The sequence below is a fragment of the Panthera leo genome, chromosome B2 (assembly GCF_018350215.1).
Source record: "Panthera leo isolate Ple1 chromosome B2, P.leo_Ple1_pat1.1, whole genome shotgun sequence".
Taxonomy (NCBI): domain Eukaryota; kingdom Metazoa; phylum Chordata; class Mammalia; order Carnivora; family Felidae; genus Panthera; species Panthera leo.
This window is the reverse complement of record NC_056683.1, coordinates 106,411,381-106,438,634: the sequence shown is the minus strand read 5'-3', so window position 1 is coordinate 106,438,634 and position 27,254 is coordinate 106,411,381. Positions and strand designations below refer to the sequence as shown.

At 34.0% G+C, this 27,254-nt stretch overlaps 2 protein-coding genes across 4 annotated transcripts in view; one reads left to right on the top strand and one right to left on the bottom strand.

Annotated features, from left to right (window-relative positions):
• CEP85L (centrosomal protein 85 like) overlaps positions 1-27,254 on the top strand; it is a 215,605-nt gene that overhangs the window by 97,045 nt on the left and 91,306 nt on the right. The gene's annotated exons all lie outside the window — the stretch shown is intronic.
• Positions 1,850-13,402, bottom strand: PLN (phospholamban). The gene is made up of 2 exons (XM_042939705.1): positions 12,684-13,402; positions 1,850-4,389 (listed from the first exon to the last, which is right to left on the bottom strand). Exon 2 carries the CDS (start codon positions 4,287-4,289, stop codon positions 4,131-4,133), a length of 159 nt encoding a protein of 52 aa, XP_042795639.1. The 5' UTR covers positions 4,290-4,389; positions 12,684-13,402; the 3' UTR covers positions 1,850-4,130.

Here is a 27,254-nt window from a genome sequence, read left to right as displayed (position 1 = left end):
AGGTTTTTTTTCCACTGCTTTTGTCCCTCAAAAGGTTACTATTGTAGTGCGGAAGTTTTGCTCTTCTTAGGGATAATCATTGACTTAGCCTCGCAGTCTAATGCTCAAGCTGTTCCTTGCTTCCCATGATTTCCTGCTTAATCAGAGTGCAGGTAGTATAGTACTCTGAAACGTTTTCCTTTGTGAATGAAGAGAAGCCATCTGTGCCTTGAGGTGGTTAGAATATATATACACCTCCATGTGCAAACTGTCTTTGGGTCTTTTCTCTGTACTATGTTGTCCCTCTCCTGTCACCCTTCCCCAAATCTCTCTGACCCTACAAGGACTATGATAGAAGAGAAAAACAAACAACAAAGTCTTGTCTTCTCTTTGGAGAGAATGTATCCCTTACTATGTCCCTCTTTTATTTCTTTTGTGGGGAGCAGAGGAATGGGATGGGAATGGAAATTGTATACCTCTGTATAAAACAGTATCCATTGGGTTCCTATAAGCTCACAGTGCATCTCTCAGGTAGTAGTGAAGAAATGGACCCTTTATGGACAAAGTTGTTTATTCTTTTTTTCTCCTTTATTCCCTAGGATGTTTCTAAGTTCTGGGTTGCAATTATTAAAAAGAGGAAGATAGGATTTTCTTCCTAATTGAATCATGCAGGGGCTTGATCAGCCAAGATATTGACACCTAATGATTTCAACATTTTTGAAAATTTATATAAATCAAAAATGTAAATAAAAATTTGATCAAGTGACTTAAAGTGAAATGACTTGGTTTTTGTTTAACATGATAAGAGATTGAAAAAAGTTTTATTTATTTTATTTTTTTATTATTATTTTTTAATGGTTATTTTTGAGAGAGACAGAGACAGAATGTGAGTGGGTTAGGGGCAGAGAGAGAGCGAGACACAGAATACGAAGCAGGCTCCAGGCTCTGAGCTGTCAGCACAGAGCCCGACATGGGGCTTGAACTCACAAGCTGTGAGATCATGACCTGAGCCGAAGTCGGATGCTCAACTGACTGAGCCACCCAGGCACCCCCTTTTTTTAAATGTTTATTTATTTATTTATTTTTTTGAGAGAGAGAGAGCTCAAGTCAGCGAGGGACAGAGAGAGAGAGAGAGAGAGACACAGGATCTCAAGTGGGCTCTGTGCTGATAGCGGCGAGCCTGATGTGGGGCTCAAACTCAGGATAGGTGAGATAATGACCTGAGCCGAAGTTGGAGGCTTAACTCACTGAGCCACCCAGGCGCCCCTGAAAAAGTTTTATTTTTAACATGAGAGTGTTTTTTGTACTCTATTACATACTATGAAAAAAAAGTTTTCTTTTTTTCTTATTTTTGTATTGTTTATCTTTAATTTTTTGTTTGTTTTTATTGTTAAAAAAAGGTAACTGTGCATTGAAAGATGTGGACCCTATGACAGTCTAAATAGTTAGGATGTGAGATTGTGATACATTTAATAGGTAGCTAAAAAGCATATAATTGGTTTTGTATACATGCTGTAGTAAATTAGTAATGTGTTTGAGTTTAACCTTTCAATTTTTCTACATAGTATTGGCATATAATTTTATGCATTTTAAAGTTGTGCTTTTACTTACCGGCAGAGCAAATATTTTCTGAAAATTTATTGTTTTCCCACTTTGCCTGAAGTCTAAAAAATAATCAAAAGGAGAAGTAAAAATCTAGACAATAGGAAATTCATTACTTTATGTAGGTCTGCCCTCTTGTGTCTGTATCAGGAAATCTTGATCTTATTTTATTTGAGAAAAGCCACTGAAAACCTACAAGATCAAAACTACTTATAATTAGATTGGTTTATGGTCATATCAATTATGAGTTTATTAAAGAGAGATTTCACCGAGTTCAAAACAGTTCTTTTTATTGTAGGTGGTTTACATTAAACAAACATTTTGAACCAACTAAAGTATAAAAGGAACATTAAACATTGAAAAATTGGTTCATTTTTAGTACCCTGTAAATTAAGAGTAGAATTTATTCTACAGGAGAAAGAACATTTGATATTTAAAAAATTTTAAATACATTGTTTTATTATTTCTTACTCTTTACATATCATGATAAACAGAATAAATAAGTTCCATTTAAAGAATAGCTTTTTGTTCTACTTTATAGTCTGAGTTACAGTATTCTGTAATTTTCAAGAAAAAGGTTTTAATTTCTGTTAAGGGCAGAATGAAAACAAAAAACTTACTTCTGTTTTACTTAGGAAAAACCCCATGACTTCACATTTTATATATAGTTTGATGTTGATGTTAGAACAATATAATGGAAGGCATAAAATTTGGCATTTCGAATTTTCCACTTATTTTTAAGATCAGTGCAGCTAATAATAGAACTTGGTTACTTTTTTCATAAGTAATTACTGACACCAGTGAGGTAAATGTATTGCTTGTTATTTATAAGCTTTTTAATTGATGTTAGGGATTTCCAGCCCATAGATGAGGCTTTGCTGAAGAAATCTCCCTGTCAGTATGAGATCCCTTTTTCCTCTTTTCTCAGATATCAGTGAACCAAAACTGTCTCCCTCCCCATCTCCAGTACCTCTCAGATGCCCAGAAAAAAGCAGTGTCTCCTAGACCACACTGTTAGTAGCACTTGTACTACAAACCAGAGTTGGTATACTGACTTTCCAAATTCTTTTAGTAACCTCATTTTGGCAAGTCAGTAAATTGTGTGTTTTCTACTCTTTTAGTAATTGCTATATTAGTAATATGTCTTGAATCGAAGCTAAAATTATTGTATTATGCAGTATAGGTATAAATTACTTCGGGCCTAATTTTAAACTGAGTCAAATTACTTAAATCATGACATTTTGGTGAATATATTTTCCAACACCACTTTTTTTTTTAACTTCCATTATGAGTTGGAAGGTATTTTTAAATGATCACAGGGGAAATTGAAAATGTATTCAGCAAGAACATAATTGTAGATTAGCATTGCTGGAATTATAATTTAGCATGGTAGAATGGCCTACCAAGTAGGTAGGTATTGACCATCTTGTTGATAGATTAAGGAAAATAGCTATATCCTCTTAATAAACAGGACAAGAAGTTTGTGTCAAAATGTGATCAAATAATTAATTTGGGGGAACCCAAATTTTTATTTTTTAAATGCTTTAAATAATATATTTTTCTTTTATTAAAAATTATTTTCCTTGCCTACGTTGAGTATGAGGTTAGAATAGAAGACAATCTATAAAATCATTCTAAAGTGTTAAGCTTTCATGATTCAAAAGACATAGTGTAGTAAGTTATGTACTCAGATGATCAACTGTAGTGCCTTAAATTAAGGTTAGATTCTAGTAGTGTATTAATAATTATGGCTAATTATACTATCAGCTGTTAAATTAACCAGTAGTTCTCATCTGACGATCATAATGTACTAGAGAGGACAGATTTATTGTTAGCCTATGTATACTAGAATTCTGTAATTCTTTGAAAAAATTAAGAGAAATTTTATTTATGTAAGCGTATGGCCTTGCTTTTTCATATTTCTTTTTCATAAAGCTTAAAAATGTTAGTGTAGTGTAGAGAAAGAATACAATTTCTGTTTTAAAATGTAGGTTTTGAGAGTTACTACAAAGACTTCTGAATGATAATAACAAAAGTAAATGATGTGAGGAATCCATAGGCTATTTCAAATGATGACACTTCATTTGAGTGATTATTTTGGTACAAACTTGGTGAAAACCTGAAAAATACTTAAACATCGGAGAGGCTTTTGCAGTACAATATACATTTACCCCAAAAAGTGAAGCTAATGCTTTATAGGTGAAGTGAACGGGTTAACAGTGCAGTTTCAAAACTAAACTTCTAGTTCATCCTCAGAAGAAATTTGGGATAGAAACTTACAAGCTCTGTAGAGGAATTTGATAGTTACATTATACACACTTATAGTCATTTTGAAGTTAATTTTTGAAAATAAAGCTCCTTTCATGTTTACAAGATCCCACAGATGAATACATTTGCTAACAATTGTTTTGTTCTGAATCTTGACCTTTTCACAAAGAAATTCTTCTACTTAGGAAGTGGTCTGGTATGTAGTATTTCCCCTTCTTCATGGGATGACAGATTTTATGCTGATGGTGACAAGTTGCATCACTGGGGATTGCAGCAGAACTTCAGAGAAGCATCACAATGATGCAGATCAACAAGAGACATATTAAAATGAGACAGAAATTTATAAATAGGTTCTGGAGATTTTGACGTGCTTGTTGAGGCATTTCAATGGTTGAAGCTCTTCTTATAGCAGAGCGAGTGAGGTATTGGACTTTCTCCATGATGCAAGGAAAGCAGGAAGTCTGAAGTTTTAAATGGTGAAGAGGAAGGGAAAAGCTGGCAGCCAGTTGTGAGCTCAATCACTGTCTTCCGTTAGGTAGCCTGGAATGATAAAATAGTGAATGGATTAGGATCATACGTGTAACCTATTCTCTGAACAGGTAAAAACACAATTTTGTTATTAATTTGTCTTCATTGTTATTTGTATTTATGACATCAAATATGCATATATTGATATGACATCAAATATTCATGCACACACGCACATACGTGTTTCCCTATGTCTGTCCTGAGTGTGGGTCTTTTTTGGTAAGGTCACCGTGATGTCTCATTCGTCTTGTGTTCGGAGTGTTAATGACTGCAGTTTTTGCCTCCTCCTCTCAAAATGACTAGCAGTATAGTTAGGTTTAGGGTGCAGCTCATTTTCCACTATTCCCTTGAGCAAAAGTTCTCACATACATAGTTTTATTAAGACTATTTCTCTTAGAGCATTATTGTTGTGAACATTAGTGCATTGATAGCTTCAGAGAAAATCTGATAAAAAGAACTGCATACAATAAATTATTTTCCAGATGTTGATTTTAGTACGAAATAAAATAAATGAGAAGTCTTTTATCAGAACTATAGATTCAAATGTTTGTCATTCCTTTTTATGATTTTATAGTTTTGTAGCATATGCTGTCTTGAGTTACGTTTTAACAAGACGATATTAAATACTGAAGACTGTCAGGCTCAGAAGGCATAGTAATAAAACCATCACTATCTCACTGTGTACACAGTTCTTATTAAAAAAAAATTTTTTTTAATGTTTATTTTTGAGAGACAGAGTGCAAGCGGGGAGGGACAGAGAGAGAGAGGGAGACACAGAATCTGAAGGAGGCTCCAGGCTCTGAGCTGTCAGCACAGAGCCTGATGTGGGGCTTGAACCCACGACCGTGAGATCGTGACCTGAGCTGAAGTTGGACGCTTAACCAACTGAGCCACCCAGGTGCCCCTACGTAGTTGTTATTTAGAAATGGCCTGTACTCAAGAGCAGTGGTTTCCGTTTGCTTTTTTTCAGAGCTTCCATAAATTATTCTGCCTAATTAATTGTGGTAATTAATGAGACAAAATAAAACTTAATGCATTATTATAGAAAAATTGGAGATTAGAGATTAACTATAAATTGAATGTCTGGAGATAATAGTTTACAAAGATTTGGGGATATTTTATTGTCAATTAGGATATTTCTATATAAATTTTGAAACAAGAACAATTAGAACTTGAATAAAATATAACCATAATCAACTGCCCAGAGATCATGGCTGTTAACATTTGTTGTTATGTAGCTGTTGATCAAGATATTACCACCTTCCCCAGCTTCCAGGTTTCATTTTCTCCCTAATCTGTATACATCATGTGAAAACCCAGTTCAACCAGTAAGCTCCGTTTCTGAGAGAGACCAGTGCTGAAGAGAGCAGAGGGGAGAACTAAAAGAATGGGAGAGGGGAATATATATTTTAGGCATGATCAGGGAGAAGGAGGCATTTCATGTTCCCAAAAAACCGTGTGGTATATGGTTACATTCTGTAGTTCTGGTACCTCATCTTGGTTCTGTTAGGTTTGAATCATATATTAGACTGGGTTTTCATTTGGCTGTAGGCTCTGGCCTCCTTTCTGGTATTGGTGTGTAGTGAGGAGATCCAAACAACTTACTAACATCAAACTTCATTCTCTTAAAGACTTGGTTACAGCCTGTGTTTCTCCGGCATATGTATGTTTGTAGCATATATTCCTCACTGTCCCACACCAGTGGCTGTTAATTTATATCACCCCTCTACTTAGTAGATTTTAGAGCAGCTTAAATATGTTTATTTAATTTAATTACTTTTGTTTGAATTCCTCAGATAAAATACTATAGGAATAAAAGCTTTTTTTTTTTTAAAGAAAATGAATTTTTAAAGTTTTTTCCTGCTTATATTTATTTGTGTGTTATAGATATAATGAATTTATACTATTGGGTAATGGTGGGGAGGATCCCGTTATTAATTCTTTTATGTATTTGAGTAGTTTGTAAGAGGATATATAACAGAATAGTTAAGAAAGGAATGCGAACTAACATTGGTCATCCCTATTTGAACTTATATATCTGTGAAGTCCCACAACTTAAATGGTCTAAAAATTCTGAATGTAAATTATTTTGAGATAAAACATGGAAAAGGAAGAAGCTGTCTAGTTGTTCCTCATGAAATGTGTATACACGAGTCATTCCCTACCCTGACACTTTGATGAGTGGTACTTCAGTCACATGAAACATGTCACCTTTCCATAAATACTTCATTGCCTTTTTTGATTCTGTCTTTTGCACATGTTGTTCTGGCTTTGCCTGGAATGTCTACCCTCCACCCCCCCGGTCTACCTTTGATTCTTTGCCAGGCAAACTTCAGTTGATCCTTAAGGCCCAGTTTAAATATCACTTCCTAATGAAACTTTCCATTACTCATTAAGGTAAAATTGGTTGTCACCTCTGCTGGTTTTCAGTCGGGTTTTAGTGTTACCTATTTCAACAGTGCTACAATTTTTATTTACATGTCCTTGCCCACAAGTAGGCTTCTAGTTCACGAGTATAAGGAACCACATGTTTATTTTGTGTTCTAGTATGCAGTGCATGATTGTTACTATTTGAATAAATCAATGAAGTTGAACAAGGAATTCTTATGATTTACTTTACTGTTTCCAGAAGATTGTTAATTTTCTAGTGCTGTGGCTAACAGATTAACCAGTTAGAATAACAGAATTTGGTAGTTGAACACATAATCTCCAATATTCTTCTCAAGTCTCTATTACAGATGAAGGAAATGAAGCTCAGAGGATTACAGCTTACATAAGTTGTTGTTAATATTAACATTAACCTGAACAAGGCTTTGTTCAGATTGGTATTTGGTGTTTGTGAAATATAAACAGGCCCTAGAAAGATGAACTCTGCTGATGAAAGTATGATGAATACGCTTTAAAGATGATATCATGGCAACAGGCAGCTATGTTCCTGAAAACAAATTGAGTGTAAAGCCAATAATCAAAAATAGTGTCGTTTCCTGTCAAACTTAGAAATATGTCGTTATTCTAAACTAATTTGTAGCTGCTTAGAATCTTATGCTAAAACCAAAACCAAATCTGCTTTATATACTGAAATGTTAGTTGTATGTCTTTAGTTTATTGGGCCTGATTGATTTCCCAGTGCACAACCTGAAATGTGTTGAGTCCTGATTCTACTGAACTTCCAAAATATGTATGATGATAATTAAGCCAGAATTCATCCCTATAAGATGGGTCTTCCTGTCGCACATTGAAAATTGAAAAGCTGTGTGGCAACAGAACAATCCTATCTTTAGAGTTGTCTGTGACCTTCCGTGCATCATAATTTATGACATGGTTGTCAGGTGTTTACCATTCTTTTCTCTGCACTCACAACATCCTGTGAGGGTAGAACTCCTACAGTCTTTTTTACCCTTCCATTCCTTAGCTGGTAATGGAGTAATACTTGATGGAAGGCATAGAAAAAGTAGTTTCATTAATTTAGGATAATCAGAAAGAGATTGTATTGGGAAGTTGTGAACTTGCATCTGGCACCAGTAGCAATGGAGATAGAAATTAGCCCTGCTCACCTTTTTAAAAGAAATGTGTGGATTAGTTGTTTGGGACAGCAGGAATAGAACACTTTAAAAGTTAATTCATCACCCAGGCCCTAGAATCAGAATATTCAAACTATGAAATACTCTGATAGGAGTTTTAGACAGAAGATTACCCACAGAGTATTTTGTTGTATGTCTGTGGGATCTATTCTAATTTTTAGAGGAATGGGAAGAATAACTCTACTATTCTTTGTAGGATTTATAAAGTTTTTGGTTGTCCACTTTTCCTGATTTGCTCAAAAAAGTGAAATTGAGAAGTAAAGACTGTCAAGTTCAAGATAATACTCTGTTTCTTTGAAGTAGAAAAAGGAAAGAGACAAACCACATGGGATGCTAATCTTTCAACTAATATGCCGTGGTAGGCAACATTTTGGATGGAAGGTACTGTGTCAGCTTCTGCAGGGGTCCTAACTTTGTGGTGTTTCCTATTTCTTAATATATGAGATACATTCTTGTGCAAAACAATCCTCAGTCTCAGTAGACTTTGGAAAACTTTTAGTGGTCTGCTTTATTACTTGCTAGGACATTGAAGCCTTAACAATGCTGTGTATGGTAAGCAGTAATCTTCACCCTCCGTGTTTTGCATGACTTTCTGAACTTCAGTTGTTTGGGGGTGCTTTCTCTGCTGAAACCATAAATTCCTGAGATTCTTTATATTTGTGGAATTCAGAATTTTGCTTCCTTTTTGGCTGCTTATTCATTTAGTAAATCTGTGCATATTTTCCCAGTAAATTCAAGTATTCCAACGCTATAGTCTGACAGATACTTTCTAAGAATTTTTCCCATGTAATTGGTTCAGAAGATTAGACCTATGTATATTAAGATTATTTTGGGGTTTTATTTTGTCTTACTCTTTGCTGTCATTTTCACAGATAATCTGGAAGTGATTGTGTATGCATTTTTTTGACTTGTTGAATTAAATCAGGACAGTTCGTCATTAGAATCATAATCAATCTGTTGGCATCCAGAAGTTCACTTTGGTGAAATACTTTTCCGTTTGAGATTGCCTAACTTGGAGGTTCTGTTTGAAGTTACTTTGTGGCAGCAATATTCCACAACTTTGTTGGTCCACACTGGCTATCTTAAAGAATCTTCAGGCTGCTTCTGCCTAGTTATGAAAAGAATTGTGTAAATATAAAAATCTCAACCTCTAAGTTGACCCCATAATGACATTATCACTGTAAAGCTCTGCCTTGAGGAAGATCCATCGAACAACAGCATAGAGAGATTTTTCTCTTTGAAATTGTCACATTGCTGTTGCTATTTTGTCTGTAAGCTTGTCTTTGTTATCTGTTTATTATGTTAAAATTAATTTAGTCACAGTTAAAGTATTCTTTTTAACCCTGTAGTAGTTGAGACTTCAGATTCTTCTTTTGGGGGAAAAGATGTGTGAAGGGAGTGTAGGGGGAAGTTTTAAGGAAAAATGAATGCCAGTTAAATATACCCCCACTAATCTGAGTGAATTGGTTTTTTTTTTTTTTTAAGTCCTTGAGGTGGAGTACATTTATAAAAGCACTAGAGGTCCTCAGTTGACTGTGAATGTACTTGAGGGGCGCCATAGGCCCAGGCTTCATTTTCACGTGTTTATTTGGTAATACATGCTTCAGAATTATGTAGGGTAAGAATATTGAAGTATAATTTCTAGAAATGTTCAGAGAGACTATGTATTATCTGATTTACGTAATTGTAATTTAGATAGATTATTTCCTTGATTATTAACCTTTAGGTTTATTCCTTTGCTGCTCTGACCAGCAGTGTTAATTCACTGTGTAGATTTAAGTGAGTCATTTTCATAGCGTAAATAACAAGGCAAGATTCCTCTCTTCAAGCATTTCACAATAAATGGGGTGGAATACTTTAAATGGTAGAGTGTGAGGAAGTCAGTAATGAAATTGAGGAAAGGTAAAGGTTTAATATTGGAACTGGAATATGGTACAGAACTGTGGTTTTTGTGAAAAGTTTTGAGAAATTAAACTTAGTTTTTAGGTATATAGGCTAAATAGATTAAAGGCATGAATATTTTGGGAATGAAACAAATTAAATAAAAGGAAACATTGATTGTAGCATGTTACATTGTTTTTAAAGCCTGTGCAGTTATTTTGAGTTTTGCCTTCCATGGTTTATTGCTTAATAACAAGGATATCTATAACTTTCTAATATCCCTGACTTTAAAAGTGATTAGGAGGAGGATATTATATAGGTTTTTAAGGGTATAATGCCCCATGTGTAAAATGGCTTTAAATGAAATGGAGTGGTTTCAAATTGAAATAGAAGTTTGTGTCCTCTAACTTTACATTTAGAGTACCATTAACAGTGTTTGAAGTCTTTTAGTTTATTTTGCTTTGCCAATGTCATGATGTATTTTTAAGCCATGTTGATCAGTGGATGTGATGTGCATGTGGTTTAGAGTTCTAAAATTTTGGCTCCTGCCAAGGTACCACCATTTCCTAGCTTTGTGACCTTGTAATTCACCTTTTTGCATCTGTTTCCTAATTTGTAAAATAGAGATGCAGCACCAAACATACAGGGAGTTAAAAGGATCAAATGAAATATTTGTATACAGCAGTACATTTAGAAGATTGTTCAATAATAAAGAAGGAAGTTTTAATGGACCCTCTTTATTTCTAGAATTGGTAATAAATATACAGTCTAACTTAGAGAGTTAATCTAATCTTTACACTTAATTTTTACTTAAACATTTAATGTATTAAATAATTTAACACATTACACAATATATGACATAATACATTTAATACATTACAATGTTTATTTTTTTACAAATTTTTATACAAATATTTTGTTTATACAGATGTTCTATTTCCAATTAATTAGAACAAGAAATAACATATAAAAATATATAACCAAATGCACTTTTTTCTAGAATATTATTTTCCTTTATGTCCACTGTCAAAAACATTTTGATATTTGCGTTTTAGGAAATGATAGTAACTGACTTAGTAAAGCAACTTACTTTAGCTTTTTCACGTTTTTAAAACATTTTTCATAATTTAAAAACATCCTTCATATTTCTCCTATTCTATTTCATCTGATACTTTTTTTTTTAGCCCTTAGTTTTAAAAATCCTGTCTTCAGCAATAAAAGCAGTACTTAAATTTCACCTTATGATAGAGATAAATTGGGACAAAATGTCTGGCAGTAGGGCATTTATGTTTGAAATTTGAACAACAATCACAGTAACTGTGATTTCTATTAACCTGTACACATTTTTAATCTAAGGATAGCTTTAATAGCAGAATTTGTGCTCTTTTTTGGAGTAATATGTGATGTGGTAAAATTCTGGTATCATAAAAGAGCTCGTGAATATCTCATTTGAAGTGTGAGAATGTAATTTGGTAGGTATTTGTGTAAAAATGCATAAATATATATATAAAACACCAGCACCAAAGTGACTTTTATATGATAGCAAAGGAAAAACATTTTATGAGTATAAAGATAATGAGAGACAATTAGAGTACCTCAGTGGTAGACAAAAATTAGAACTGTTTTTGCATGTCTGAAGGAATTCTGCTTGTGGAATTATAAGTTCTTTTCTGTAAAAAGCAATAGAGTTAATATTTGTTATAAGAACTTAGAATTCTAGAGGTAAATTTTATTTTGTGGCATACATATGAAAATAAAAATGAGATAAAATCGATATAATACTCTTTGTGTCCTGGCAGAGATTTAAGAAGGAAGACACATTTTGTGTATTAAACTGAGGATTGGTAATATCAAGAGTAAGTGGAATTCAAACAGAGGTCATAAAATTTATTGTATCATCTTCATTTCTGGGCATTTTTAAAATTTCTTTCTCCCTTGTCATTCCCCCCTTCTAATTGCAGGATAGAATAATGAGAAACCATGGAGAATGGTAACTTGATAACAACATGTTCATTATTAATAGGCAGAATAAACATTTTATCAAATTAACTCAAATGAGATACTTAGGAATATTCTGCCAAAGTAATGTCTCTTTATTTAAAAAAAAAATGCTGAATTAGTATTCCCTAATTTTACATGTGTTTTTGATGGGTGTTTAAAATTTTCTAAACTTGTTATTCATGATATAACGCTGGATTTCATATAAGTAACCGAATTTATTAAATCTTAGAATTCTTTTTAGAAGTGTTTGTTAAAAGTTTAGTGGACTTTATAGAGAGGGAAAAAGTGTTTAAACACATTTTAAAGGTAGGTTGTTTTATATTGTTTAAAACTCTATTAAATATCTACTGTAAGGAATCATAATATTGGAATAGTCATGCCAGCAATGTGCATGTTTTATAATCACATGACTGTTCATAGTATCACAGATGCAAATAGAAGCCCAGTCCTATCCTGGTTTTCAGCACAGTAACATATCAAGATGAAGCCATTGTTTTTGCGTGAAGAAATAAAATCTCCACTACCACTAAATAGGGTAACATAATTGAAAGATATTTTAGTTGGCAGAAATTCATTTTTGAAACGCAAAATAAAAAAGTCAAAAATGATAAACCAATAACCAGGGTCAAAGATGATGCAACCCTTGTTATTTTAAATTTAAATCTTGTTTACTGTCGTTCAACGGATATGCATTTATTTAGAGATTAAGGTTTTTGTCATATTAAGCATTTTATTTAACCTTTAAACTGAAATTTATAAAATATGATTAAGTTTTGAAAAAGTTAAGTAATTTTGAATATTAGAAAGCAAGAATGACCAAAATCAGTGAAATCGTTTTCTTACCTTGGCTGTTGTGATGATCACAATATAGAGAGTATTGTGAGTTGTATGAAGTCTTATCGGTGTTTAGTTAGAAAGTTTTCTGACTCTGTTACCAGACTTCTGGGAACAATTGAAGTAGGTGTAGGAGGAAAAGTATTCTAGGGAGGTCTTTATGATGTCACACAAGCATTCTGAAGTTATGATTGGTTAGCCATAGTCTTATCACAACCAAACTTTTTAGAATGTCATTTATCTTACTTTAGGTGTGGAAAGGTCATTAACACTTTGTGCCACATTTTTTTGCTTGTAGTTTTAAAAAGTATATGGGAGATAAATGGAAAACAAAATAAAACAAAACCAACCTAAGTTTTCAGTAGTATAAAGCTCCTTTTAAAGATTCATGAATCTTCAGGCTTAGAAATAATTGTGTACTAATGGTGATAATGTTGAGGAACTAAAATAGATATGTAGGAATTTTAATAAGTGATAATATTACTAGCTCAAGTTAAACAACTTTCATTGTGTTGTTACTGCTATTGCTCTAATACTATAGTTTCATAATGCTAGTTCCTAACATACAGTAATTAAACATTTTCACAGGATGAAATTTTATACCTTTTACTATCTAGTTTTCTTTCTTCATACCACTATGTATATGGGATGGAGTGTGTGTGAGAAACCCAGGCTACTGATTTCAGTTTAAAAAAATAGCTTATCATACAGTTAAAATAAGAACTAATACGTGTATTTATTTAATTTGTGTTTTCTTCAGTTAGAGCTTTAACAATATATTTATGAACAATAATTATCATATTTAAACTGATGTATATTACCCCAGGAAAAGTTACACTTTGCAAATTTCAGAATTGAAGATTTTTTAGCATCTGCATTCAACTACCATAAAATATTAAATTTTAATAAGCTCAGACAATGTCAAGAGTAACTTTCTGCTAAAAATGAAATAATCAGATTCCTAATCAGTGGCATCCTAGTTAATGATACTTTATTGAAAATAGACGTGCATTTTGTTAGACATTTAAGTTGTGTAATTTTTCTGAAAGGATTGACTCATTTAATGCATCAGTTGTTCCCATGAAAATTACTATACAAATGAAATTTTAGTAAATGGAATGATATATGAAGTTTCTAGAACAGTTTAAGAATAGAGCTGGGAAATAATTCATTTGAAAAGCTATGCATTATTTTCCTATTTACTCTGCTTTTTTGTTTATACTGTATATTTGATTTACTTAAATCACCATACCTGCAAATTCTAATTTTTAAATCTTTTCTGTAATTCTGGAGGAGTTACCTGTTAATTTTATATATATATATATATATATATATATATATATTCATAGCAGAGTGAACTCAGACTGCTTCACTTTCTTATGGGTAACTAAAATGTGTTGCAGCAGCTGCGTATGTGTCCTTAAATGGAGATGGTTTTGGCTTCTTCCAAAGAAAGATAAAATCCTTCTCTAGAGCAAATCTCTTGTTATTTAAGGAATCAGCTAAAACTAATAGAAAAATAATACTTCAAAAGACCCTCTGTGAACATTGCTAAGGGAAAATTTATAACTTAAAACCCAAAATTAAAGAAATTGCATGAATAATGTTTGACATTTTGCTCAAAATGCTACGAGCATTTTTTTTCTTTCAGTCCTTACATATCAAGGATCTCTTATTAATACTATCAATTTCCAGTGATAACTGAAATACAAAACCTAGGTTTGAAATACAAGCCTAAAGTGGGACACAGTGGTTTGTCAAAGATCACACCTCTGCTAAGCACAGACTGATCCGGATCCATTTAGTTACAATTCCCTGATAGATGGCCATGTTGGGGAGACGGAGTCATAGCGTGAATATAGATTTCACAGAGTAGCATACATCAAGTAAGAAATTTTAAGATGGTGATAGGTGAATTATTGAAAACTGTTATTATTTTTAGAAAGTCTGTTTTAAGCTTGTTTGCCAGTTAGTTATGCATTCACTTGAAAATGAAGCTTAGGGGATAGATCGTTATATTATAAGCACTTCTAGTTCTAAGAAAATACAATTAGTAATACTTAGATAAACTAAGAAATTGGCATTGATTGAAGAAAGTATGCCCTAGATATCTCACATGTTGACATGTTTGCTTAAAACCCGTACACAGGCATGTGCACACACCCACCTTAGAAGGGATGCTGACTGTATGTGTCATAGTTGGAAAATGGAGACAAAAACTTACTTTGTAGATTTGTACATAGGTGTGGAGCTTCTGGGTTTACCCTTTTCCGTTTGGTTACCTGCTGTTGCTGCTTGTTATTAGTCCAAATGGAGCTCTAGGAAGTGTTGCCGTTTAGTTTTAGCTTGATCGCTCAAATAAAAAGATGTTTAGAAGGAGCTTTGTCATAACAGTTGCAACAGTATTTTAACTAAAGCCCATACTTTATTGAGATTTCCTCTGTTTTCTCTAGTGTCCTTTTTCTTTTCCAGGACCGTATCCAGGGTACTAGATTACATTTACTAGTCATGCCTCCTTTGGTCTCCTTGGTTTTGACAATTTCTGAGACTTTGCTTTTTTGAATGACCCTGACCATTTTGAAGTGTGCTGGTCAGATATTTTGTGGAATGATCCCCAGTTGGGATATGTCTGATATTTCTCTCATGGTTAGTTAGACTGGTTAATGTGTTTTTGAGAGGAGGACCAGAGAAGTGAAGTACCATTTTTATCACATATTAAGAGTACATACAATCAACATGACATCACCATTGCTAACCTTGATCACCTTGCTGAAGTGTGGCATCCATCATCATTCTCTGCTATAAACTTACTCCCCGCCCCTTCCTTGCCATGTTCTCTAGAAGAACTATGAGTAACTATGTACCGCCCACACTTAGGCCTCGCTACCTTAAGAATGATGTGTCTATAAAATTATTTGGAATCCTATATGTTTGTTGGATATAAAAACATTCTGAGAACAGATCAGTAGGCTTTGGCACTCTGCCATAAAAAGTCAGTGGCACATAAGTTAATTTTTGTGTTTCTGTAATTGTATGGGCAGCCCTTTTTCGAAAAAGGAGGACTGAGTTTTCAAACAAGCTAAAGTCCAGACCTCTTAGTTTGTTTTTTTAGGCTCTGTCTTTCTAGCTTTGTCTCTTATCACATTCCTTTGTATCCTGTGCTCTGAACCTGTGCTGTGGCCCTCTCAACAGTCTGTTGTTCTATTTTAAGCCTCCCTCCTCCTTACCAACCTTTATTCTCAGCAAAGGGCTGTTTCAGTTTACATCAGCACAGCCCTCCCTGCCTTGTGCCAATTTTGCATGTAACTCTGTTGTCTTTTTTTATTGTGTTTGTTAGTGGTATCTGCCTAGACTTGACTGTAGTCTCCTTGAGAGCTGATCCAATAACTCATATTTATACCACTACTTACTCTCTGTGGTACTATTACCTACTGTAGAGCCTGGCTCATTATAACTCTTAAATACTGATTGAATGATTGGACAAGTGAATAAAAAAATAGGAAGATTGCAAGGTGGTAGTGAATGTGTAATCCTGAAGAAGGAAATGTTAAGGACAGTTAAAAAATCCTTCTAAATTTCAAAGCTCACTGTGGGAGAGGAGGAGAAGCATGTGAATGATTGAGACACTTGGGACAAGAGTAGAATAACAGAAAATAATTTTCCTTTTTGTCATTTAAAATTGTTGAACATATATTTGAAGGTTAAGAGCCAAGGAAGGTTACACGATAAGCTCATGCTTCCCAAATTGAGCCTTTTAAAAACTAAAAAAAAAATTTTCTCTCCTCATTGGATTCATAGCAATCTGTGGTACTTTCTATACTGTGAATATTGTATGGCCTGTTTTTATTTATGTAGTTACTCAGCTTTTATTCTAATAGTAATTTTTAAAATTGTAGTTATATGCACCTTTAAGATTACTGCCTAAAACAAAAGGCAGGATGTTAATAATAACCCCTATCTAACTACCTGGTCCTGCCATGTTCCCCTTTTCCCCACCCAAGCAAATGATTATTCTGGATCCTGGGTTCATTTATTTGCATTTGTTTTTATATGGTTTTGTGACATTTTTAATGTATTCCTTGAAAGTATTTTTTTTTTAATTTTAGTTAACTTTATGTAAAGGAAATCATGATATATATAATCTTTTACATGGAATATTTACATTGCAACTTGTAGAGTGGTGTGTCGGAGGCAAAGTTTCAAGGTAGACCAGTTTTAGGAAACTTAAGTGGTGATGAAATTAAAGCAAAATATAATACAGTACAAAAATAATACAGCAAACTGCACACTTTGCGTACGTTTTTGTGATACATACAACATCCTGTTTTTCTTTTAAAATTTATTTATTTTGAGAGAGAGAAGGAGAGAGAGCAAGCTGGGGAGAGGCGGAGAGAGAGGAAGAGAGAGAGAATCCCAATCCTAATGCAGGACTCAAACTCATAAATCATGAGATCATGACCTGAGCCAAAATCAGGATGCTTAACTGACTGAACCATCCAGGTGCCCCGAGACATACATTTCAAAGATAGGGAGCTTTCTTAGGTTAGACCTGCTAGACAAGCCAGGAGAAATATTTTACCTAACTCTTACGGGCACTTTTCTATTAAAAGTTTGAGAATTACTGCCTTAAAATTTAAAACCACCTAAGGAAGAATTAGTTGAAAAAACATCCAAGAACAAAAAGGAGAATGAGAATAGTAGTCCTAGACTGAAGGGATAGGGAAGTGCCTAAGGCAGTAAGAAAGAGAATAGGCTCACTTAGTGGGGAAAAAGAAAGACCAATTCTTTTTAAATTTTTATTTAACATTTATTTTTGAAAGAGAGAAAGGGAGGAGCAGAGAAAGAGAGAGAGAGGCAGAGAGAGAGAGAGAGAGAGAGAGAGACAGAATCCAAAGCAGGCCGCAGGCTCTGAGCTGTCAGCACAGAGCCCAATGCGAGGCAAGGCTCAAACCCACAGACCGCAAGATCCTTACCTGAGCCGAAGTCAGATGCTTAACCAGCTGAGCCACCTAGGCTCCCCAAAAGAAAGACCAATTCTGAAGTAACCTGCAAACCTTGTGGTCATTTGAGGGAGGTAGATTTCATTTTTAGAATTGATTTGCCAGATACTTGGAGGCCCAAACATTTTATTTTTTCCTAAATGTTTGAACTCTCGATGAATTCTCTTTCCTTGTTAAATTTCCCAATTCGCAATGGGGAAGAGTTTGACATCAATAAAGGCCAGTTAGTTTAAGTAAGGGCTCACATAAACCTAAGATTTGCACAATTTTTGGAAAATTTATGAAACACGCTCGAGTGGTAGAAAGAAATGTTATAGTACGGTCTATGGCTTCAAAGAACTTGTCTATCAGTACACAAGTACTATGCAAATGAAATATTTAACATTTGGAAGTTAACTACTAGTGTAAGATGACATCTGGAGGACAAGGGAATTCAAGATTAAGAATGAAATTAGCACATGTAATAAGGAACAATAGGTTTTCTAAGAGAACTGCATATTTTTACAAAGGGAACTGATGGAACCAAAGCCAATATAAGAAATGGAAACACACACACACTTAAGCCAGAGTACAGATGTAACAACAACAAAAACAACATTCAGGCCTCTAGCTACTTGATTCAGAACTTTATAAACCATGGTGCTATTCCATTGTGGTTAAGATTCTAATTCAGTTCCATGATGTTTGGTTTTTTCTCCACACATTAAACTCATTATCTTTGTGGTTGGCACCCCAGCACTTGGGCCCCTTGCGTTCCCAGTTTTTGTGGTGGCATCATCATTTATTTTGTCATCCAGAATGGAAATTTGAGGCTCATTTTTGTTTCTGTCTTCTACCAGATTCCCCATTCACTAAGAAATAAAATGCAGATTACCAGATACAAATCTTTTATCCATTGCTTCATCAGCTGTCCTCTGAACTTTTATAGAAGCCTTGTAACTAGTCTTTCTACCATCTGACTTGACCCTCTCCTCTTCAACCTTTACCCTGTTATCCAAGTTGCTTTCTCAAGTGCAAAATTGACTGTCACATGTTGAGAACTTTTCTTTGTATCATCATCTCCTTCAAAGTGAAAAGCCCAGACTTTGCAGCCTTACATAGAGTCTTTCCTGATCTGTTATTGTCATCTATTCTAACCATAATGGATTTGATTGTATATGTTATTTCTTCTTTCTGGAGCCCATTCCTTACTTTCTTGTTCCCCTGAAGAGCCTTCATTGTTCAAAATCAGTAGGGAGGAGGCTGTTTTGTTAGTTTCTAGTTTTTAATTGCATAAGTAATATCTTTTATAATTCAGGTAAATAAAATAAACCAGTCATTGGAAGGGGATTTTATATATTTAATGGGTGTATTTGTTTTCTTTGCCATGAACTTCATGAATAGAGGCTGATTTATTTTTTCTGTTCTCCTTATACTGCTTATCCCTTAAAAGTTAAATTTAATGGATATTTAGAATATTATTTTACCATTATTATAAATGAGCTTTTAAAAGGATAAGTTGAAGGAACAACGGAGAAGTGAGAATAGAGACCCTCTGAGGTTTCAGACAAACTGATTTCTTTGAGATTCAGTGAAAATGAGATCATGCATGGTCCTGAGCTGAAATCAAGAGTCAGACACTTAACTGACTGAGCCATCCAAACACCCCCCAAAAATGTGCTTATTTTTAAAGGCCATTTATATTAGTTCTGTCAAAATAATTAAACATGTAAACATGTAAATTTTACATATTGGTTTCTAATTCATTCTTTTAGTCAAACAGGTTTACTGGGTAAAGGATGTCTTTATGCATCTTATATTTTAAAAGACTCTTACAAGAAATCAACACATATTCATTGAAGAATAATTTTTATTTATTAATTTGGGCATCTTTGATGTTATTATATATTACAATATATATTATAAATTTTAATGACTTATTTTTGGCATATAAACGTGACCTAATTGATTGAATTAGTCTCTTTTGTGGTTTTAGTGATTTATAATTTTTGCCATTGTAAACCATAAAAACACTGTGATGAACATCTTTATAAGTAAACCTGATATCTTTCTTTGTCCTTTTCAGTCTCCTGGCTCTGTAAACATCTTTTAACTGTTAGTCTATTCAAGGATGATCAAGGTCTTAAATGAATTTAATTTGTGTGAAATCCAATTTAATAATTTTCAAAATTTAGGTATTTAGTTGATAGCATTTCCTTTTAATTAGATGAACTTCTTTCAGAAAATGACCTAAGAACAGGAACTTTTTGGTTGAGGGTTAGATGCAAACTGGTAGATATTCAGAATGATGTGAATGGCCACCCTACCTGCTGAAAGAGTAACACTTTTAGTTTAGATCAAGTGGCCTCTTGAACTGTGCCCCTGCACTAAGGATGGGAGAGATAACCTTACCCTAATTTAGGTCTGAGCTTTCATAGAAAGACATTGATAATATCAACATTTAAGAGAAGTCTTTGCCTTAGGTGAGAATCTCTAAAATATAATAGCTTCTGTTTTGTTTTTTTTTTTCATTTCTTCTCAGAACTACAAGATGAGTTCTGAGAGTAGGTTTTACTTATTTATTTTTAATATGAAATTTATTGTCAAATTGGTTTCCATACAAGTGCTCATCCCAACAGGTGCCCTCCTCAATGCCCATCACCCACTTTCCCCTTCCTCCCACCACCCATCAACCCTCAGTTTATTCTCAGTTTTTAAGAGTCTCTTATGGTTTGGCTCTCTCCCTAACTTTTTTTTTTTTTCTGTGCTCATGGATTGGAAGAATAAATATTGTTAAAATGTCAGTAGTGCCCAAAGCAATCTACACATTCAGTGCAATCCCAATCACCAGCATTCTTCTCGAAGCTAGAACAAGCAATCCTAAAATTTGTATGGAACCACAAAAGACCCCAAATAGCCAAAGCAATATTGAAGAAGAAGACCAAAATGGGAGGCATCACAATCCCAGACTTTAGCCTCTACTACAGAGCTGTAATTGGGGTGCCTGGGTGGCTCAGTCGGTTAAGTGTCTGGCTCAGGTCGTGATTTCATGGTTTGTGGGTTCGAGCCCCGCTTTGGGCTCTGTGCTGATAGCTCAGAGCTTGGAGCCTGCTTCAGATTCTGTGTCTCCCTTTCTCTCTGTCCCTCCCCTACTCACACTTTGTCTCTGTCTCTCTCAAAAATAAATAAACATTAAAAAAAAGGTTAAAAAAAAAACAAAGCTGTAATCATCAAGACAGCATGGTATTGGCACAAAAACAGACACATAAACCAATAGAATAGAGACTCCAGCAGAATTGGACCCACAAAAGTATGGCCAACTAATCTTTAACAAAGCAGGAAAGAATAGCCAATGGAAAAAAGGCAGTCTCTTTAACAAATGGTGCTGGGAGAACTGGACAGCAACATGCAGAAGAAAGAATGAAACTAGACCACTTTCTTAACACCATTCACAAAAATAAACTCAAAATGGATAAAGAACCTGAATGTGAGATAGGAAACCATCAAAACCCTAGAGGAGAAAGCAGGAAAAAACCTCTCTGACCTGAGTCGCAGCAATTTCTTACTTGACACATCTTCAAAGGCAAGGGAATTAAAAGCAAAAGTGAACTACTGGGACCTCATGAAGATAAAAAGCTTCTGCACTGCAAAGGAAACAACCAACAAAACTAAAAGGCAACCGATGGAATGGGAACAGATATTTGCAAATGACGTATCGGACAAAGGGCTAGTATCCAGAATCTATAAAGAAGTCACCAAACTCCACACCCGAAAAACAAATAACCCAGTGAAGAAATGGGCAGAAAACATGAATAGACACTTCTCTAAAGAAGACATCCAGATGGCCAACAGGCACATGAAAAGATGCTCAGTGTCACTCCTCATCAGGGAAATACAAATCAAAACCACACTCAGATACCACCTGACACCAGTCTGAGTGGCTAAAATGAACAAATCAGGAGACTGTAGATGCTGGAGAGGATGTGGAGAAACGGGAACCCTCTTGCACTGTTGGTGGGAATGCAAATTGGTGCAGCCACTCTGGAAAACAGTGTGGAGGTTCCTCAAAAAATTAAAAATAGACCTACCCTGTGACCCAGCAATAGCACTGCTAGGAATTTACCCAAGGGATACAGGAGTACTGATGCATAGGGGCACTTGTACCCCAGTGTTTATAGCAGCACTCTCAACAATAGCCAAATTATGGAAAGAGCCTAAATGTCCATCAACTGATGAATGGATAAAGAAATTGTGGTTTGTATACACAATGGAGTACTATGTGGCAATGAGAAAGAATGAAATATGGCCTTTTGTAGCAACGTGGATAGAACTGGATGAAGAGTGTTATGCTAAGTGAAATAAGTCATACAGAGAAAGACAGATACCATAGGTTTTCACTTTTAGGTGGATCCTGAGAAACTTAACAGAAACCCATGGGGGAGGGGAAGGAAAAAAAATAGCTTCTGTTCTTCAGTTGTGTATTAAGGCCTCTTGAAGTTGTTGGAATACAAATGCAATTAGCTCTTGACTTTTCAGCATAGATGCATTCTTGAAAAGGTTATGTGAAGGGGATTTTGAAAAGTGGAGTTCATGTTTATCTTATAAAGCAAGAGCTATAAAATGTCCCAGTGGAAAAGATTAATAAGCTCAACTTCTTGTGTAGGCATTGTAACTTTTTTTTAAGGAGAAAATCTTTTAAGTTTATTTATTTTGGAAAGCCCAAGCAATTGAATGGGGGAGGGGCAGAAAGAGAGGGAGAGAGAGAAAAACTCCAAGCAAGCTCTGCACATGAGACTTGAACTCATGAGTCAGGGCTGGAACTCATGAACCATGAGATCATGACCTCAGCCAAAATCAAGAGTCAGCTGCTCAACTGACTGAGCCACCCAGGTGCCACTAGGTATTGTAACTTTTTATCTGTAATTTAATGAGAGTTGTGCAGTTGTGCGTTGGTTTTGATACAACTCAGTACATCTGTACTTCCTCCTTAAACCCGTCTCCAAATTGAAGGCTCATGTAACAAAGCAAAAGGATGTGAGTATCTCATCATCTGCTGTTTTCATTTGCCTTTGAATAACTGATCAAAGGTGATAGGTGGGTTTTAGGACCAGCCCTAATATTGTTATCAAGAGGATAATTTTGGCACAGTTGTTCATGAGCCTCTCTTTTTAATGTATTCATTTTTATAGGTTTATTGCTTAGTTGGGATCATGGATATTTGAAGAATTGATTGTTGACTCCAGCATTACTATATTGATGTTTTTAAATCTATCTTGAAAAAATAAATATCTTAAAAATGTTTTAAAATAAATATCTGAAAATATTTGTATAATTGTAAATCTGTGTCATAAATGTTAGAGACCAAATGTGCTTTTAAGACTTCATATCGTCAACATAGAATGCAGTATGGCCACTGAAGACTGTGTTTCAAATTTATCTCTAAAATGCAAAATAAAATTAGTTATGTGGATTGTTCATAGATTTGCTGGGTCTGAAAGAAATGAGGCTAGACATCAAGGGCAGGAAAATATTTTTATTCATATGTAAGTTTATGAGCTGATCTTTGAACTATAATCTTTAAAGTGTATATATTTCTTTTTATAATGTATATTGCTATTAAATATAATGAGATTTTAAGTAGTCATAATTTGAGAGATGATAGCTTTTTGTAATTATTAATTTTTAGTTTTTTAAAATGTTTGTTTATTTTTGAGAGAGAGAGAGAGAGAGACAGAGTGTGAGCAGGGGAGGGGCAGAGAGAGAGGGAGACACAGAATCCGAAGAAGAGTCCAGGCTCTGAGCTGTCAGCACAGAGCCCGAAGCAGGGCTCGAACTCACGAACCCTTGAGATCATGAACTGAGCCGAAGTCAGCCGCTTGACTGACTGAGCCACCCCAGGCATCCCAAGTAATTATAAATTTTTAGATCACTCAGTATTTAGCACAAGTTCTGTGCTGAGTAGCAGAGATTATAAAAGAATAGGGCATGGCTTATGATCCAGATTAAACTGGGAAAGGAACCACTGTCATAATTACTGTTGTGATACTCTAATTATAATACCTGTTTGTGCTGTTGGAAATATTTACAAATTGTTTTGATGTCTGAAAAATATACTTGAAGGACTGTAGTTATTCATATTCTTTTGGCTGATTGTGTGCTGTGGGCCAGGTGTTGAACTGGACTCAGGATTTTAAAAAATTCTGATATTTTTGATTCTAACAATTTTTAGAAAACAATGTGAAGGGATATTTAAATTGAATAGCAATCAACTTGCTCATGTTTTATGCTCTAACATAGAGAGGACTCTAACTCCTCTCAACAACTTTGCCCTGAGAATATTTTCCATTGTCAACCTTTGAAATATTTTTTAAAAACAGTATTTTTAACATCTAGGAAAAGAAAACATGGAATGGCCCATAGCTGTACTGTTAGAAAAGAAAAAAGTATATGGATGGTAAGCAAAGTCAAATAATCCAACTGATGCAAAGTAAAAGCCTCCTTCTTCTCTCTCCGCAAGATAACTATCATTAACAGTTGTTTTTGTCCTTTTAGAAAAATCCTTTTGTACATTTTAAAATAATGTAGACAGTGCTTTGGTCCTAAAACACATCTATTATGTATTTTTCTTTTATCTCTTGATGGTAAAATATGATAAACAACTTGAATAAAACATATTTTGGTAACCTGCTTTTAAAAATAAATGAAATTTGTTAGTGCTTGTGTTACAGCTCTGTTTTAGTAGATTCTGGTTCTATACTGTGTATATTTGCTAAATATACCCTTGGCTAAGATCCCAGATAGACCCACATTATATTAAATATCTCATTTTGATAGACTTCTTTCCATTTCCATTTCATGCAGTATCCCTTTCATAAATTATCAGTTTTATATATATATATACTTTTTTTTTTTAATTTTTTTTCAGTTTGGTTACAAAGCTGAAGCTGTCAGGTTTATTAATTACAGTTAAATTAAATTTATTAAATTCTGCTGTTAATATATTTCATCTTAAATTTTTAAAAAGTAAATTATAAAGGGTTTGGATAAGGCTACATTCTGTTTTAATGATTAAATTTGAAGACTTAAGCTTTATTATTTTTTTTTTAGTCTTCTCATTGATTTACTTAAGGAAAATGATTTGCTCCTTAATCTTGGATGTACCATTTCTCCCTTCACTTTTGAATTATGACTGTAATGAGATCATGTTTCATGGTGGATCATTCCTTTGCTGGCATTTTTATTAATTAATTATTTATTTTTAAGCATTTATTTAATTTTGACAGAGCACAGGCAGGGGAGGGGCAGAGGATCCGAAGACGGCTGTGCATTGGCAGGCCAACAAGAGCGAGCCTGGTGTGAGGCTAGAACTCAGGAACTGTGAGATCATGAGCTGAGTGGAAGTTGGACGCTCGGCCTACTGAGCCACCCAGTTGGCATTTTCTGAAAACATGGTAACACTAACAAAGATCGCACATAAAGCAGTTTGATCTTTGAGAGGAAAAATGTCACTTCTTCTAAAAGAAAAGTTAATTTAATAGTAATTTGGTTGTTTAGCAGGGTGGAAATAGGTAATATTTTTAGGATTCTCATTATTTTCAGGCACATGTATTTTTAAGATATATAGGTGTGTATTCCTTTCCTCTCATCAGGTTTCTTCTTATAATTTTTTTCAGGGTTTTTACCCTTGAAGTAACTCAGTATATTTGCATTATTATTTAGTAAAGCATATTAGGATGGCAAAGATAGCTAGCATTATAGAATTAGTAATAAAGACAAATTGAAGAAATAATGAGATTATTAAAATGCAGTTCCTTCTATAATTTAAATTTCAGAAGTCAAGATGCAGACTTAGGTTTATAGTTGTTCACTAGGAAGAGGTTATAGATAGAATGTTTTTTAAATATGATCTTTTGGTTTGAATTTTGTTAGAGAAAATTTGTAGTAATACCCTCTAAATAATTACATGGGCTTTAAGATACAGATTTTTAAATAAGTGCACATTTCTTTTAGTAATAATAATATAGTATATAATATATTAATTTTATTTTAATGTGCAGGGTTTTTTTTCTAAGTAATCATATAATTCATGTTTTTCCTACTCTTGGTGAATAGAAGTTGTTTGAATTCTATGTAATTAGTAGGTGTTTTTCATCTTCCTTACTGAGTTTTGTGAATTTACTTTTGGGTGAAGTATCATGATTGTTTTACCAAAAAGCACTTGTAGGATATTGCTTCAGATAGACCAATTCCAAGAAACAGGAAGATTTACTGTGTTGTATGACATGTTATGAGTGATGAACAAACGAGCTAAGGAACAAAGGCAAATGAAGGAGAGATAACGAACTTGAAGAATTGCAGAGGCTGTGTTGCAGTTAAGTGTGGTAGCACTAGATTATCTAAATTTAACAGTATTTGTCCAAGCTGAGGCCAAAGAATTTTGAGCTATTTTCAGCTGCAGTATGGTACGCTTATTTTAGAAGCATGTTTGACCATTAAGTGACATATTTTGGCAAGTTTTCACAGCATCTGGATTTCATCTAAGTAGCATGTATTTGGGGTTGTGGATGCCTGCTATCTCTATTCAATTATGAGAGTGGAATTGGCTGTTTACAATAAGAAATGCCTATATATGTATTATGGGTCTATAAATCTGGGTGGTTGTGGTCTAGATGCAGAAGAGTGATGATTCTTCTTTGACCAGGAAATTACTGTTTTCTTCTGTAAAGCACAATTGCAATAATGTATCTTAGGCATTTTTAGGTAAATTCTACTTTTTCCTTGAGTTTGGTAATTTGAATATAAAATACTTGTTAATCCCAAATATGTCTGAAAAATGTTTACTTGTGAAAAGTGTCCTTGTTTGACCTGCACAGATTTTGAAATGTTCATTACTTTGATGACATCCTTTCTGTTCTATATTTCAAATTAGCTCACACAGTTACATGTCTTTATAATTATCTTTTAGATTTAATGTTCATGTCTAGTTAAAGTTTTATTATTATTCATAGCCTATAAATATAAACGATATATGAAGTTATCAATGTCTCCTTGATTACTTATATTGGCTATAGTCACATAGAAACGTGACTGACTATTTGAAATTCTAAGTAGAACAATATCACAACAGTAATTTTCTATTTTATTGATATGTGAAATTTAATATATATTTTTTTCTAGAAATATTCAAAACTCTCTTCAGTGTGTCTTATTCACCTTCTATCAAAGCAGTACCTATGTTTTCTGGAATATGGTAAAAATGTGTATTTTACTAACAATATATAATTGCCACAAAATACTATGCCTCTCATGTCCAGTTATGATTTTATAGAATAGAAATTCTTCATTGTTTTCTAACTACTTGGGATAAAAATGTGTTACTAATGGGCAATAGGGGAGAGGTTATTTGAATATAAAATATTTTCCTCTCTTCATATGAGGGAGCAGGTTGTCCTCTGTCTTAAAAGAAGCCTTCTTTGTTGTGGAGTATTAACAACTCTTAAGAATCAGTTTGTAGGTTGTTGTAGGGAAGGAAAAATAATTTTTCCTCCACCTTTCTGAGTTCTTGGCTGAGACTATTGTAGTAAAAGACAGATTAATAAGA

Bases quoted from the DNA above. Each gene is read 5' to 3' on its own strand.
- PLN (XM_042939705.1), bottom strand. From the start codon at position 4,289: ATGGAGAAAGTCCAATACCTCACTCGCTCTGCTATAAGAAGAGCTTCA.